This window comes from Salvelinus fontinalis, chromosome 38 (genome assembly GCF_029448725.1).
Source record: "Salvelinus fontinalis isolate EN_2023a chromosome 38, ASM2944872v1, whole genome shotgun sequence".
NCBI lineage: Eukaryota > Metazoa > Chordata > Actinopteri > Salmoniformes > Salmonidae > Salvelinus > Salvelinus fontinalis.
Window position 1 is genome coordinate 21303014 of NC_074702.1, and position 17273 is coordinate 21320286.

Genomic DNA, 17273 nt, shown 5'->3' on the forward strand with positions numbered 1-17273 from the left:
ACATTTGAAGCAGTCCAGATTAGTGACCCGAGTACCCAGTCTACCTTTGGCAGACACACACGCACGAACATATACACACACTAATACAAGCCAGCCAATTATGGAAATTAGGGCCTTGGTCCTGGTCCCAGTGTAAAGGACAATAATTGTGAGGTTTTGAAGAGGTCTGGCAAATAGAGACCTGTGGCAGGACAACAAACACTACAAGAAGCATGATGCTAAAAATGCGAATGAAATGTCAAAGTAAGAAATGCTAATGATACCATAATGCTAACGAGGCTAATGATCATCTTCAGTAAAATGACTTAACATTCCCCTCCTTCCTTTCTAATGCTAATCCCGAGGAATGCCACAGTGAGGGCATTGTCCTGCTACCTCTCCCCTCCCAACACACACATATAACCATACACCACACACACTGAAATTCATACGCATGCTCACAGACGCACCCGCACACAGCCCTCGGCCATGTCTCGACATCCCTCAAACAGAGCACTATTTGCCCTTTTGCTTTTCTCTCAATGGTCTCCTTTGAACAGGCCACACTGAGTAAACAGAAAAAAGCAAATGAAGGAGAGAAAAAAAAAACGAGGGGAACTCTGGGAATTTACTTCAACAAGATAAATATCCTAGCCGTGGCGTCGCGACACACACACGCCTTCTCCCTCTGATTACAGAGTAAATATGTGTAATCTTATAAAACGGGCATTGTCTGCGTGGCGGAAGCGGTAGACACACTGCAAAGAGAGAGCAGCGGCAGAACATGTTGACTTTGGAGAAAGCGCTATTGGAGAAGTGATCAGTCATAGAGACACACACAAGTATGCATACACACATATATACACAAGCAAACATACGCACAGAAGCATGCACAAAAATGCAAAGGCACATACTGCACTGTACACACACGTTGCGATAGCAGTTAAGCCTATATCCTCAACAAATAAGATTCAAATCATCACACATTAAAAAATACTATGTAGTACATTTCCACCATTGGCCATAAGCCTGTTGGAATGCTGTGTGTGTGTGTGTGTGTGTGTGTGTGTGTCTGGGCTCATGAAACAGACACACCCATTAATTTCATGCACTGGGGCCAAAGAAGGTAAATCAGTAGAATTATCAACATGCAGTGTCGCGTGAACCAGGCTGCTACAGCCCACGTACGTAGCAGTCTTTACAGACCACAGGGTTAGACTAACATTTACACACACACAAAGTGATCAGCATCCAAAATCATAACCATAAACATACATGTTAAGCAATGGAATTCTCTCGTAGTCAGTACAGGACAGCAATAGTGAGTTCCTCTGGTCCGAGTAGATAAAAACCCAGGCAGGGCATGTTTGTTGCTGATTCTTTGTCCTCTGCCACTGTCTCCCTCTCTGCTGTCTACAACAGGTTTCCCTAAGCTGGCAGACGGAACCAGAGACAGATAGGGACTGGTGACACACACACACACACAGTTGAAGTAGGAAGTTTACATACACCATAGTCTAATACAAACTCAGCTTTTCACAATTCCTGACATTTAATCCTAGTTAAAATTCCCTGTCTTAGGTCAGTTAGGATCACCACTTTTATTTTAAGAATGTGAAATGTCAGAATAATAGTAGAGAATGATTTATTTCAGCTTTTAATTCTTTCATCACATTCCCAGTGGGTCAGAAGTTTGCATACACTCAATTAGTATTTGGTAGCATTGCCTTTAAATTGTTTAACTTGGGTCAAACGTTTCAGGTAGCCTTCCACAAGCTTCCCACAATAAGTTGGGTGAATTTTGGCCCATTCCTCCTGACAGAGCTGGTGTAACTGAGTCCGGTTTGTAGGCCTCCTTGCTCACAAATGGTTTTTCAGTTCTGCCCACACATTTTCTATGGGATTGAGGTCAGGGCTTTGTGATGGCCACTCCAATACCTTGACTTTGTTGTCCTGAAGCCATTTTACTTTGGAAGTATGCTTGGGGTCATTGTCCATTTGGAAGACCCATTTGCGACAAAGCTTTAACTTCCTGACTGATGTCTTGAGATGTTGCTTCAATATGTCCACATCATTTTCCTCCTCATGATGCCATCTATTTTGTGAAGTGCACCAGTCCCTCCTGCAATAAAGCTCCCCACAACATGATGCTGCCACCCCTGTGCTTCACGGTTGGGATGGTGTTCTTCGGCTTGCAAGCATCCCCCTTTTTCCTCCAAACATAACGATGGTCATTATGGCCAAAGAGTTCTATTTTTGTTTCATCAGACCAGAGGACATTTCTCCAAAAAGTACGATCTACAAATCAAATCAAATTTGATTTGTCACATACACATTGTTAGCAGATGTTAATGCGAGTGTAGCGAAATGCTTGTGCTTCTAGTTCCGACAATGCAGTAATAACCAACGAGTAATCTAACATATCAATTCCACAACTACTACCTTATACACACAAGTGTAAAGGGATAAAGAATATGTACATAAAGATATATAAATGAGTGATGGTAAAGAACGGCATAGGCAAGATGCAGTAGATGGTATCGAATACAGTATATACTTCTGAGATGAGTAATGTAGGGTATGTAAACATAAAAGTGGCATAGTTTAAAGTGGCTAGTGATACATGTATTCCATAAAGATGGCAAGATGCAGTAGATGATATAACACGTTTAAATGTTTTACTCACGTCGGCTGCAGTGAAGGAGAGTCCGCAGGTCTTGGTAGCGGGCTGTGTCAGTGGCACTGTATTGTCCTCAAAGCGAGCAAAGAAGTTATTTAGTCTGTCTGGGAGCAAGACATCCTGGTCCGCGACGGAGCTGGTTTTCTTTTTGTAGTCCGTAATTGACTGTAGATCCTGCCACGTACCTCTTGTGTCTGAGCCGTTGAATTGCAACTCTACTTTTTCTCTATACTGGCGCTTAGCTTGTTTGATTGCCTTGTGGAGGGAATAGCTACACTGTTTGTATTCGGTCATGTTTCCGGTCATCTTGCCCTGATTAAAAGCAGTGGTTCGCGCTTTCAGTTCCGCGCGAATGCTGCCATCAATCCACGGTTTCTGGTTTGGGAATGTTTTAATAGTTGCTGTGGGTACGACGTCGCCGATGCACTTCCTAATGAACTCGCTCACCATGTGCAGTAGCAAACCGTAGTCTGGCTTTTTTATGGCGGTTTTGGAGCAGTGGTTCTTCCTTGCTGAGCGGCCTTTCAGGTTATGTCGATATAGGACTCGTTTTACTGTGGATATAGATACTTTTGTACCTGTTGCTCCAGCATCTTCACAAGGTCCTTTGCTTTTGTTCTGGAATTGATTTGCACTTTTCACACCATAGTACGTTCATCTCTATGAGACAGAACGAGTCTCCTTCCTGAGCGGTATGACGGCTGCGTGGTCCCATTGGTGTTAATACTTACTTACTATTGTTTGTACAGATAAACGTGGTACCTTCAAGCATTTGGAAATTGCTCCCAAGGATGAACCAGACTTGTGGAGGTCTACATTTTTTTTCTGAGGTCTTGGCTTTTGATTTCCCATGTTGTCAAGCAAAGAGGCACTGAGTTTGAAGGTAGGCCTTGAAATACATCCACAGGCACACCTCCAATTGACTAGAAGAAGCTTCTAAAGCCATGACATTATTTTCTGGAATTTTCCAAGCTGTTTAAAGGCACAGTCAACTTAGTGTATGTACATTTCTGACCCAATGGAATTGTGATACAGTGAATTATAAGTGAAATAATGTGTCTGTAAACAATTGTTGGAAAAATGACTTGTGTCATGCACAAAGCAGATGTCCTAAACGACTTGCCAAAACAATAGTTTGTTAACAAGAAATTTGTGGAGTGGTTGAAAAAAAAGTTTTAATGACTCCAACCTAAGTGTATGTAAACTTCCGACTTCAACTGTATGTATGTATGTATGTATGTATGTATGTATGTATGTATGTATGTATGTATGTATGTATGTATGTATGTATGTATGTATGTATGTATGTATCTCTCAAGAGAAGAGATGGAGAATGCTGCTAGCCACTGGCACTGTGTGTGTGTGTGTCTCCCAGGAGAGAGGAAGGTGGTGTGGGTTCACATACTGTACTGAAGCGCTTCCCTTTCATAACATCACCCATAATCCATTGCGTTCCCTTAGGAAGTCAGTGAGGACTGTCGTGATGGAGCTAACAGGTACACAGGTGAATGAGGTAAGCCAACGAGGTAAATGATGTACAGCTTTAACACAAGCGGTCTGTTGATACATATGTACACAGATTCATTTGGTAAATCAGCTGTCTGAAAAACTCTATACACACAGTTCAAATGTTTTATTACGCACGTAGACACGCATACACACAATCTGCTGAAGACTATCCAGCAGTATATATTTTCAGAAACAGTCATTGACCCGTTCCCCAAGTATCTCTGGTCCTGCCATTGAATTCCCAGAATCAAGAGGAGAGGGCCGTGACACGGAAAGCTGAGTGCTAGCTGAGTGAGAGAAAACACTGCTGGTGCCAACACTGTGTGTGTGTGCGCCAGAGGTTTATTCTACTTCAGTGTTACACTTCAGTGTTAATATATGACTCAAATATAACACTTATGATATGGTAACAAAAATATATAATTGAATGAAAACAGTGCATAGTGGGAGTGAGCGAAGTGTGACTAGAGGACAAGGGCCTCCTAGAGATCAGGGGGTTTAGTGGCGCCTGAAGCCCAGCTCTGTAGGACAGACATCAGGGTGAGACATCCCCAAAAGACCCCAATAACGAGCCTCTGTGGGCCCGGGGCTAATGAGCACCTGTGATGGAGGCAAGGGTGTGTGTGTATGCTTGTGCGTCCGTCCGTGCGTGCTTGCCGGTGTACAGGAGTGTGTGTGAGTGCTTCTCACTTTAATTACGCCGTGTGAATAATCCCGTTAGCTGGTGGCTAACCTCAGAGGCTAATAACAAAGGACCAGTGGGAGAAGGCATGCTCCATTACAGTGTGGAATCCCCTCTCCACTCAGGCCGCTAAGAGCCACTCAGCAGACACAATGAGATTAGGGTTCTAAACCTGTGGAACACAGAGGAACACTGGGCCTGTGGCATGTGCTAAGCCCTCCCTCGCTGAGAGGAGAAATTACATTCTTTAGACGGAGAGGAAAAACACACTAGGGGATAATGACATAGATGTAGAGTGGACAGAATGAACTGAGAAAATGGCCCAGTTTAGTTTAAGTGCAGGGAAAATTACTTTGGGATAAGAAATCAAAAGCATAGAACGTACTGGAGAAATGATAGCCGTTGATCGTAGGGAAGTGTAGGGAACCTGGATGAATTCCATTTTGTCATTAAAGCACATGGAAATGACTCTGGGCTAATGGCATACTGTAGAACTAGACTGTATAGAATAGACTGGAAATGACACATTCCTTGATTAATAAAGCCCAGGGGGAAAGACAATGGGCTATTCTCTATTGGACTAATCTCTACGACACTTAGTGGGCCAGCCAATATGGCTAGCTAATTTAGTGGCTGCTGTGTTCTAAGCAACAGAGTAGAATGCGATGTGGTAAGCAACAAGGGACTGAACATTCTAAAATATCCAGACAGCCCCAAGAAAGCTGTTCAACTGGCTATCCTGCTATGTAGTTCTGTATGGTGATGTCCATCTATGTTCTAACAGGTTTTACATAGTCACATGCAATGGCACAATGAAACAGATTGAATTGAAAACACTAGAACTGGATTGACTGACACACCTTTGATTTCATCTCATGTGGTCATGAAGGAAAGGAGAAGAGGACAGGGGTGGGCGGCTCGCTCTCCCTCACCAGTAATAGACCCAGACACTTTTGTGATAAAAGTCCACCACACCCAGGGGAGTCCCACAGACAGAAGCATTACAAGTAGGTACAGTACTGTACACCCCAGACCTCCTCTAACCCCCATCTCTATCTGCCTTTGGGCAAACACCTGGGCCTTCTCCATGGGAACAGGGAAGGAGGGTGGTGTGTGTGTGAGGGGATTGTGCAGACTGGCAGAGATGGGCTTTGCTGTGGCTCCTCTCAGGGATTTGACATTCTTAGATAAAGCACCCCAGTCCCACGCCTTCTCCTCTCTCCCTCCTGCTGTGTATGGCCTGAGGGGGCAGGAGACGACGCACACAAACACGCACGCACACACCCCTAATCGGTGTCCCAAATGGAACCCTATTCATTATGTAGTGCACTAAATAGGGAGCCATCTAGGACGTAACCTAGTCTGTGTGGCATCCACTCTTTTACATCATAGATATTTCTCTGAGTATCTGGTCACAGACACCACTTAAGATACTAAACAGTGCCTTCTCTAGACTGGGTGTAAGCAAACAAAAGCCTTTTTCATGATGACATTCTTCTGACCCAAGAGGTACAGGAAGTGACACAGTATTTAAGACCAGAGGCTGATCTCTGTCTGGCCATGATCCATGAAGAATTAGCCCCAAAAGACTAGGTTTCAAATATCTATGATGTAAACGAGTGGATGCCACACAGACTAGGTTAGATCCTAAATGGCTCTGCTCTATGTATGCATACAGTACAGAGGTGTGGGTCTCCATGACCATTGATATTGCCATCTCTTTCTATACTTTTTTAAACATTGATTTAAATAATATATCAATGTATTGTACATAGAAAGGTATTTATTTATGTGCCTTGCAATGAAAATGTTAAATCCTACAGGAGTACCCTGATATGCCCATCTTCAGACATTTTTACGAGACGACCATAAGAATGATCTCCCAGCAGTAACAAGACTATCTCCACACAACACTGGTTTCCATATGACATCACATTTATAAAGACAGGCTTTTCCAGAGGCTTGACTGTGTCACACACACTCCTCTATATCAATCACTCTATCTGTCCCCCACACATGCCTATATGTCAGTCAGCTATATGAAAGACAGTCATTCATTGATATGGTAGACATTCATAGAGGGCGGCCCCAGTGACTCCTAAATGTGCATGATGGGTAGGCTGTATGTTCATTTATCCTGTGTCTGTGTGTTCGAAGGCCAGTTTGAAAGGCAGTCTCTCAGGTGCGGTCTGTGTTTGCGTAGCAGATGAAAGGTCAGGGGGACCTGAGGGAGTTCCTCTGTTTCTCCTTTTTTTCCTGACCCCGGGGTGTTTTACTGAGGAAACACACATTTACACAATTCAAATGGACACACACACAGCGCTCAGAGAGAGCCCCAGCCATTAATTGCGAGGGCCTCACGTACACAGTGGGATCTGTGTTAAGCCGTGTTTAGCGCTCCATTTGGGCACAGATAAATCAGCCGCTGTCTGAGAGAAGCCTCCATTACTGGAACGAGAGGCCCCCGAGCGAACTGTCAGTCAAAACTAAAGCGTCCCACCTCCTGCTTTTGAACTGCTAATTACAGAGAGCCTCTGCTCAACTCAAACTCAGCTCCTAGACAGCTAGTGCCCCGGCCCGCTAGGATAGCGCGCTAACGCTAAAACGGTGGCCATTTTACCTGAGATAAACACTGGGCAAATATGTATATTTATTGAAACGTCTTGCCGGGCTTTCCCCCTCACTCATCCCACCCTCCTTCTCCTCTGCATCCCCCCACCCAGAAACGTCTTTCCCGGTCCCGAGTGACAGCAGTGTGCTTTCGCTCAGAGAGCAACAGCAGAGGAGAAAAACAGGAATGCTAAGGCTAGGCTAAGATAGCACTCTGGCTAACCTCTCCATACCTGCCACAGATTAATCAAACAGAGAGTTAAAGGGTGAGCCAGGCTGAACTATAAACCATTGGGCCAGGATGAGTAACGCTTTTTTAAAGTAGTGAGAATAAAAAGTGGAGGAAACAGACACCTCTGGCCAGCTCACATACACATTATAGAGCAGGCCACATCTGGCCTTCATGAATAAAATATAGGAGGAAGAGATGAGGAAATAATGAACAAAGGAAATATTATCCCCCTCTATATGAATGTACACGAGACCAGAAAAATCACACAGGCCTCTCACAGTATCTCTCTGTTCTCTCAATGACAAACAACATGCATTAATGAGGGCAAGTCTCCTAACCGACAGCCCAGCCTGACCACAGATAAGATGCATAATATTTACCAATCTGACATTCGATGATGCTGCACTTAGTTCATCCAAAGTACACATGCACCTCATCTACCACTTGCTGAGTCTCTGGGTCCACAGACTACTTTCTTGGTATCCATAATATTAGGCAAATTTGCCATTTGAGTGTACTATCCCTGACTAAGCACAATAAGACATGTACTGTAGCTAAAAACAACTTTTAACCCCGTCATTTACAATCACATTTGGCATGCCAAAAGATGAAGACTCATGACTGACAACCCCTGTCGTAACTAAAGCGCTGAGTTTGTGAGAACCACCATAGCTCACAGACCTTCAGAAGGGCTATATAACCCATACCCACCCAGAGATATGAATAATTTATTTGACGCGTGCATCACTCTTCCTAGTAGACCGTCGATAGCGTCCATTATTGGGTGCGTGTATACATTACAGCACGTATAAAGTGTCAGAAACTTCCCGAATCAACGGTGGGTGGCAGGCACTGGCGGGAAGCGGGACTGACTGACACCGGAGCACATTAGACAGACTAGAGAGTAATACTGTATAGAGAGAATCACTCCAGGCTCTAGTAATGCTAAGGGACTGGCAGCAGCGCTGAGACAGCATCAACTAGCATTAGCGAAACAAAGAGACACCGATATATTAATAGCATTAGCTGGCACTGGGACATGCAGTGCATTTAGACAGATATCTGCCACGAACAACATTGTCAAAACGACATACTTTAGAAACAAAAATGTATGCAATTAATACAATGACTTACATTGCTAAAATATATTACACAGGTTTTTAATACATATTATAGTTAGGGATGGGCCTGGTTATTTTAATATTCTAATATCTGAACGGTTGTTAGTATTCGAATACTTGCGAGAGTATTCATACAAAAATAAATAATACTCATAGGCCAATTTGAACAATAAAAGGCTTTGTCTAAATGAAATTAAATGATCCATGCTACACACAATGATATGCCATGACATTTGAAATACTTAATTCAATAAAATACCAAACTTCTAAAACGTAGTTTTTATGACGTGCGCTCCGTAAAAAAGACATAGGCCTGCTGTAGAAGCATATACGGGTTTCACACGTTTGTTATTATTGTTGCCCAATAAAAGTGGCACTGTCTACAGTCAACTCCATGTGTAGCAAGCGAGCAACGTGAGAGATCTCTAATCAATGCCAGATGGAATTAAAATTATGGAATTAAGTTAGTTAAATGAGAAGGACCAATATGCATGTAGTTGTTGTACCTAAGGACAGAAAGCCCAGTAAAATCTCCTCAATTAGTCTAGGTAGCGAGCTGGCTAACATAGCTAGCTTCTTAACATCAATTTGATGCAGTCAAGACAGGCACTACCAGTTGGAACAACAGATAAGCTATGGCATCTATAAGTTTGTCTAATTAGCACGAGTCTGTATGGCTACCCTCTCTTCCTCTCCCTCCTGTGTCAAACTCACCGGGAAGAGCGGCACCTATCCTCCCAAGTCGCACAGGCTGCGTAGCAAGCAAGTTCGCAAGTTTAATAAAAACAATTTTAGAACATGTATTTCGACTATCCGAATATCACTCAAAAAACGTTCATTACATTATTTGAATAGTGAAATTATTTAAAGAGTACCCATCCCTTTTCAAAATTAACCAAATGTAGCCTATTAATAGCTGGATATAGAGAAGAAACAACATGTCAACCTAAAGGGCCTGCATGACCCCCAATTAATTTAAAAACTACACCAGTAGAAATTCAGTTCCGGACAGTAGAGTTTTGGCCACCTTGCCCAAATCGGGCCAGTGAGAAAAAAAGTGAACGTTGGACCCTTCACCGGCAACAAAACTTGAACACTGATTCCAGTTTGTAAGGTAAGTGTCCCTTTAAAACTGTACCCGTTTTGTACCAGTTTTGAACCTCATGGTGAGGGTATGAGTACACCTCGTAGTGGACCTTATGGGGAGTGGATCTACAGTGTGAGCTCTGCATGGTTCTACTCAGATAAGAGTAATGGTTAAGTACTGACACATTAAATATCTAATGATGTCATGATGTCACCCACTCCCAGAGCCGTAAGAGAGCTAATGAACAGCGTTAAAGAGTGCCTCACCAAACGAGCCCCTACTGTAAACAGTGACGGCAAGGGACCATCACTTTTCAACGTCAGACAGTCTACACCACTCAAAACGCACACTCACAAAGAACTAATACAGTAATCCACACACAGTTGGAACTCATCACCCGACACACACACACACACATCATCACACACACACACACACACACACATCATCACACACTCACAATGGGAACTTCAAATCAAGGCAAACACACACACACACACAGTATAATGACACCACAAACACACTGTCCCACACTCCCAACACACACTCTGAACCATAGAGGTTTCTAATGAGGTTTCTTTGTTTAATCATCATTTAAAGGAAGGCCCCCTCAACACTCATTACTCTCTCTTTGTGTGTGTCTGTGTCTGTGTGTGTGTGTGTGTGTGTGTGTGTGTGTGTGTGTGTGTGTGTGTGTGTGTGTGTGTGTGTGTGTGTGTGTGTGTGTGTGTGTGTGTGTGTGTGTGTGTGTGTGTAAATCACCATACGGTGTGAGGTAGGGAAAAATCAACACCTCACAAAAGAGAGGGAAGAAGGGAGGGGAGAGAGACTCTCATCATGTTTCTAAATGCTATGTGCATGCCTGAGTGTCCTGGTCTACTGTGTGTGTGTCTGACCTGGCGGTAGGTGCCCTCCATCAGTGTGTCTAGGTTCTGTAGGGGGGCGGGGGTCTTGTCTTTGAAGCGGGTCAGGAGACGGCGTTGGATGGCTCTGAACTGGACCGCCCGCTCTGACAGGAGGTCCTGGTACTTCTCTGCACTCACACGCAGCTACATGTACACACACACGCACACACACACACACAATGTTTTTCTAATACTGCAGACAAAAGCTGTACCTAGAAACAGAACACATTAATGTATGTGTGACAGTGTGTCTGTGTTCATTACACACCTCAAAGTGGTGGTCGACAGTCTCAAAGTACTCAGCCAGAGGTATAGGGCCTGCAAAGCTGTTTCTGAAGTCTTTGACTCCCTGCTTGGCAAAGTGGCGGTCGAAGCGCTGCACCAGCTCCTTAACCACCAGCCAGATGTCCTCGAAACTCTCACTCTGGATACGGTAGCGCTCTGGAGAGGGTAGAAGGGAGGGGGGGGGGAGAAAGGGAGAGGTAGAGAAAGCTCAACTCCACATCAACCAAGTGCTAGAGGATGCTGCGCGTGTGTGTACTCACGGGAGGTCTTGGAGGCCAGAACAGTGACTCTGGGCCCTGAGAGGAAGTGGAAGGCCAGAGCGTTTCCCTCCTTGTCCTCAGACTTAACCAGAAAGTCTACAACACAGAGGGACATTTAGTGAGAACAATAGGAACTAGAGTTCATTGATTAAGAATACAGATATCTGATTATGGCACATAAATGAAAACGGTCCCCTGAAACACCACAATGACCCATTATTTACACACAGACTTAACGTTCTCTTGGACCAGGACAGTGTGGACTCTAGTGGTGGGATGTCAGGCAGAGATATGGTATGGGTTCCCTACCACACACACTCTGTCTCTGAGGTTCTCAGGGACCAGTACAGTGGGGTCTCCAGTGGTGGGATGTCAGACAGAGATATGGCAGCTTATCTCTCCTCAGGACGCCAGCCAAGGTGAAGAGAGCACATCATATTGTTCTTTATCTGCCCACAGAGCCGTGCGCACGCACGCACACAATCTTCATGCATCTAATCTGGGACAGGGGTCCTGTGTGGTAGGAGACGCCATGCCCAGCTCCAGATAATGACTGATAGTCAGAGCTGCTTCCCAGGGCTGAGACCTGCTCACCAACAGCAGGTAGACTAGATTCCCACTAACACTATCAACAGCATCAATACATACCACTCACTCTCCATTCCAGGGCAAATACATGTCACTCACTGTCATGCAGTTGACACTATCGAAGACAAGCAGACTTAAAACTTAACCACTATCCTCACGGAACACAACTCTCTCTCTATCCCTGGGTGTACAGGGAACCAGTGGAGAACAGGTCATGTAGATATCTATGGTACATACCAGGTTCTGGGGTGACTCAGGTAGATCACTATGGTCTGTTACCTGGGAAGACCTCGCTGAGGTTGACCGGTGGTTTGTTAGTATCCACGGTGATCTTGTACTTGGCGTTCTTGGAGGGGGCGGAGGGGCAGCAGACCAGACGGAGGGGCAGGGAGAACGTACACTGGGCCACCCTCGGGATGCCTGAGAGGATGACAGAGGAGAGAGGGGCTGAATGTGAGGAGGTGGTTTTGTGAAACATGCAGCTCAGTGTGTGTGTGTGTGTGTGTGTGTGTGTGTGTGTGTGTGTGTGTGTGTGTATGTGTGTGTGTGTATGTCAATGTGCTTGTGTAGTTAAGACATGGCTGGTTAAGACACCATTACACCACCTCCTCCATGCTTTACGGTGGGAAATACACATACGGAGATCATCCATTCACCCACACCGCGTCTCACAAAGACATGGCGGTTGGAACCAAAAATCTCCAATTTGGACTCCAGACCAAAGGACACATTTCCACCAGTCTAATGTCCATTGCTCATGTTTCTTGGCCCAAGCAAGTCTCTTCGTCTTATTGGTGTCCTTTAGTAGTGGTTTCTTTGCAGCAATTGGACCATGAAGGCCTGATTCACACCGTCTCCTCTGAACACTTGATGTTGAGATGTGTCTGTTACTTGAACTCTGTAAAGCATTTATTTGGGCTGCAATTTCTGAGGCTGGTAACTCTAATGAACTTATCCTCTGCAGCAGAGGTAACTCTGGGTCTTCCTTTCCTGTGGCGGTCCTCATGAGAGCCAGTTTCATCATAGTGCTTGATGTTTTTTGCGACTGCACTTGAAGAAACTTTCAAAGTTCTTGAAATTTTCCGTATTGACTGACCTTCATGTCTTAAAGTAATGATGGACTGTCGTTCCTTTTTGCTTATTTAATTTGTTCTTGCCATAATATGGACTTGGTCTTTTACCAAATAGGGCTGTATACCCCCTAACTTGTCACAACACAACTGATAGGCTCAAACGCATTAAGAAGGAAAGAAATTCCACAAATTAGCTTTTAAGAAGGCACAACTGTTCATTGAAATGCCGTTCATTGAATGCCAAGAGTGTGCAAAGCTGTCATCTAGACAAAAGGTGGCTATTTGAAGAATCTCAAATATAAAATATATTTAGATTTGTTTAACACTTTTTTGGTTACTACATGATTCCATGTGTTATTTCATAGTTTTGATGTCTTACTATTATTCTACAATGTAGAAAATAGTACAAATAAAGAAAAACCCTTGAATGAGTAGGTGTTCTAAAACTTTTGACTGGTAGTGTATGTCTTTGTGTTTATGTGCGTACAGTGTGTGTATGCCATTTAACCATGGATGTAGGGAGAAAATGGCATCTTTTTTATTTTTCTTGTCACTCCTGTTGGCTCCCCCAAGTGGGGGTTTGTGTGCTCTGATTGGCTCAAAGTCAAGTTGTTGGCCACTGACGAGCATCGCCAAGTAGAAACAGTAGGTTTGTATCTACCTGGTCGGCACGCAGCAGGAACCGCTTTTGATCTAGCAAGAGAAGGAACGACCTCCCACTGCGATAAGTACCTATCGGCAGTCTATCGGAAGTGAGATTCTCGTTGTTTCATGCTTAAGATGTGTTCGCTTCAAATATCACCCCCAAGGCAAACTACTTCTGATAGAAAATCCCCTTAAAACCACTTTCCCTTTAGTCATTTCCTCTTAAAACCCATCACATTCATTAATATGATTGAGATAATTTCATGCATATTCACTATGCTGAAGATAAATCGGATAGGTTCCATATGCAGAAATCCAAGATGGCAGCATGTTAAGTCGTTGGTCTGTGAATAGTAGATTTGAACCTACTAATAACCTATTCATTTATGGTTGAGTAAATCCACAATGTCCTTGTTGTGTAGTGCAAACTATTTGGTTTTGCTGGTGTAACGATCGCTGTTCTCCCTCAACTCAGATAAAATAAAAACACTATTTGCACTTCTTTATTTGAAGTTTACCGAAGTAATCCTATCTCTGGCTGGCCTGAGTTATTTCTTCAGCTTTCCCTCCGCGGAGTGTCTCGTCCAAGCTGCTCCTCCTCGCTCTCCGCCTGGCTGTCAGAGGCAGCTCAACAATCCCCAACCTGTTTTCTCAATGGACCCCCACACCCAAAATACACACACTCACATACATACACACTGTCCCTCTCTCCCCTTACCTTTCCTTGGCCTCTATTTCTTACATCTCTGAGAAAATGACAATTTGTGGTATTGCTTTGTGCACTGACTTTACTGAACTCTGGAGAAAACGAACATTGTCGCTGGGTGAGTACATCTGACAATGTGCTCTCCCGTCCATTTGACATTTTGTCTGCTGGAACTCGCTCTTTTTCACTCCGTCCACTCATCCAAGTGCCGATGGATTTGTGGCATGATGTGAACAGTACGAACTTGTGTCACTACCAAAGTCTAATGATTTTAAATTACTTTTGTATTGTCTAGAAAGTCACTTGTAGAATTCGCTTGCAGTTAGGTCTCTTAAAAAAGAGAAGCCGTGCAAACAGAGGTGCCAAGTTATTATTTTTTGATATTTGTTTTATTTAAATTTTTCACCTTTATTTAACCAGGTAAGGAGCCATTCGGTAGTCGCTACTACGCTAGGCGAGCGGTAGACACAGCGTTCAGAAAACTAGCAGGCCGGGGCTAGTGGATGGGTCTTCGGCGATATCACAACGGAAAAGCCTGTTGAAACCACATCGGACAATTACGTCGGCAGACCAGTTGTGATGGATCGGCGGGGCTCCATGTCGGCAATAAAGGGTCCAGGCCAATAAGCAAAAGAGATATTGTAGAACAAGAATTAGCTGGTATACCTCTTCGGCTAGCCGGGAGATGGGGCCTAGCTCGTGGCTAGCTCAAGGCTAACTGGTGTTAGCTGCGATGAGCCGGTGTAATGGTCCAGAGCTTGCGGCAGGAATCAGGTGATGTGGTAGAGAGAAACAGTCCGATATGTTTTGGCTTGATAACGCGCTGTGCAGACTGGCAGGTACTGACCGAGCTAAAGCTGGCTGGTGTCCGAGCTAACGGTGTAGACAGCTAGCAGTGGCTGACTACTAGCTAGTAGCTAGTTAGCTGGCTAGCTTCTGATGGGGGTTCCAGTTATAAAAGTATAAAAATAGCAGATCCGTACCACATTGGGTGAGGCGGGTTGCAGGAAAGTCTATTCAGTTCGTAGATGGAAAGTGATATTAAAATATATACAAAAAAACTAAGAAACCAACTATTTACACGTGAAAAAAAACACACGTCCGACTGCTACACCATCTTGGCTTAAGATTGGTAACGTGCAACCTAACCCTGGCCCAGATATGCAATGTCTCCAAACCTCTTCAGATTTTAAATGTAAATCTGGTTTTGGTATTTTTCATTTAAATGTTGTCAAAAATGGATGGGGTAAATCAACTGAGGCAATTGTGTTTTTTGAAAACTGGCTCAGCAAGTCTGTTCTTGATGAGGATATATGTATAAATGGTTACAATGTGTATCGCACTGATCAAGTAAAGAAAGTTGGGGGTGTGGCTATATACAGTTAATGTCGGAAGTTTACATACACAGTGTCATTAAAACTCGTATTTCAACCACTCCACAAATTTCTTGGTAACAAACTATAGTTTTGGCAAGTCGGTTAGGACATCTACTTTGTGCATGACACAAGTCATTTTTCCAACAATTGTTTACAGACAGATAGATTATTTCACTGTATCACAATTCCAGTAGGTCAGAAGTGTACATACACTAAGTTGACTGTGCCTTTAAACAGCATGGAGAATTCCAGAAAATTATGTCATGGCTAGAAGATTCTGATAGGCTAATTGACATAATTTGAGTCAATTGGAGGTGTGCCTGTGGATGTATTTCAAGGCCTACATTCAAACTCAGGGCCTCTGCTTGACATCATGGGAAAATCAAAAGTAATCAAGACCTCAGAAAAAAATTGTAGACCTCCCCAAGTGTGGTTCATCCTTGGGAGCAATTTCCAAATGCCTGAAGGTACCACATTCATCTGTATAAACAATAGTACGCAAGTATAAACACCATGGGACCACGCAGCCGTCATACCGCTCAGGAAGGAGACGCGTTCTGTCTCCTAGAGATGAACGTACTATGGTGCGAAAAGTGCAAATCAATCCCAGAACAGCAAAGGACCTTGTGAAGATGCTGGAGGAAACGGGTACAAAAGTATCTATATCCACAGTAAAACGAGTCATATATCGACATAACCTGAAAGGCCACTCTGCAAAGAAGAAGACACTGCTCCAAAACCGCCATAAAAAAGCCAGACTATGGTTTGCAACTGCACATGGGGACAAAGATGGTACTTTGGAGAAATGTCATCTGGTCTGATGAAATAAAAATAGAACTGTTTGGCCATAATGACCATCGTTATGTTTGGAGGAAAAAGGGGGAGGCTTGCAAGCCGAAGAACACCATCCCAACCGTGAAGTACGGGGTTGGCAGCATCATGTTGTGGGGGTGCTTTGCTGCAGGAGGGACTGGTGCACTTCACAAAATAGATGGCATCATGAGGGGGAAAATGATGTGGACATATTGAAGCAACATCTCAAGACATCAGTCAGGAAGTTAAAGCTTTGTCGGAAATGGGTCTTCCAAATGGACAATGACCCCAAGCATACTTCCAAAATGTTTGGCAAAATGGCTTAAGGACAACAAGGTCAAGGTATTGGAGTGGCCATCACAAAGCCCTGACCTCAATCCTATAGAAAATCTGTGGGCAGAACTGAAAAGCACGTTCAAGCAAGGAGGCCTACAAACCTGAGTCAGTTACACCAGCTCTGTCAAGAGGAATGGGCCAGAATTCACCCAACTTATTGTGGGAAGCTTGTGGAAGGCTACCCAAAACGTTTGACCCAAGTTAAACAATTTAAAGGCAATGCTATCAAATACTAATTGAGTGTAAGTAAACTTCTGACCCACTGGGAATGTGATGAAAGAAATAAAAGCTGAAATAAATTACTCTCTCTACTAGTATTCTGACATTTCACATTCTTAAAATAAAAGTGGTGATCCTAACTGACCTAAGACAGGCAATTTTTACTA

General features: G+C 43.8%; 1 protein-coding gene across 2 annotated transcripts in view; it reads right to left on the reverse strand.

The window, feature by feature from the left end:
* bbs9 (Bardet-Biedl syndrome 9) overlaps positions 1–17273 on the reverse strand; it is a 187687-nt gene that overhangs the window by 109370 nt on the left and 61044 nt on the right. For both annotated transcript variants that reach the window (XM_055904882.1, XM_055904881.1), the window contains 4 exons: positions 12218–12358; positions 11351–11446; positions 11074–11246; positions 10797–10949 (listed from right to left, as the gene is read on the reverse strand). In XM_055904882.1, coding sequence (XP_055760857.1) covers positions 10797–10949; positions 11074–11246; positions 11351–11446; positions 12218–12358 — 563 coding nt within the window. The remainder of the gene's footprint in view (positions 1–10796; positions 10950–11073; positions 11247–11350; positions 11447–12217; positions 12359–17273) is intronic.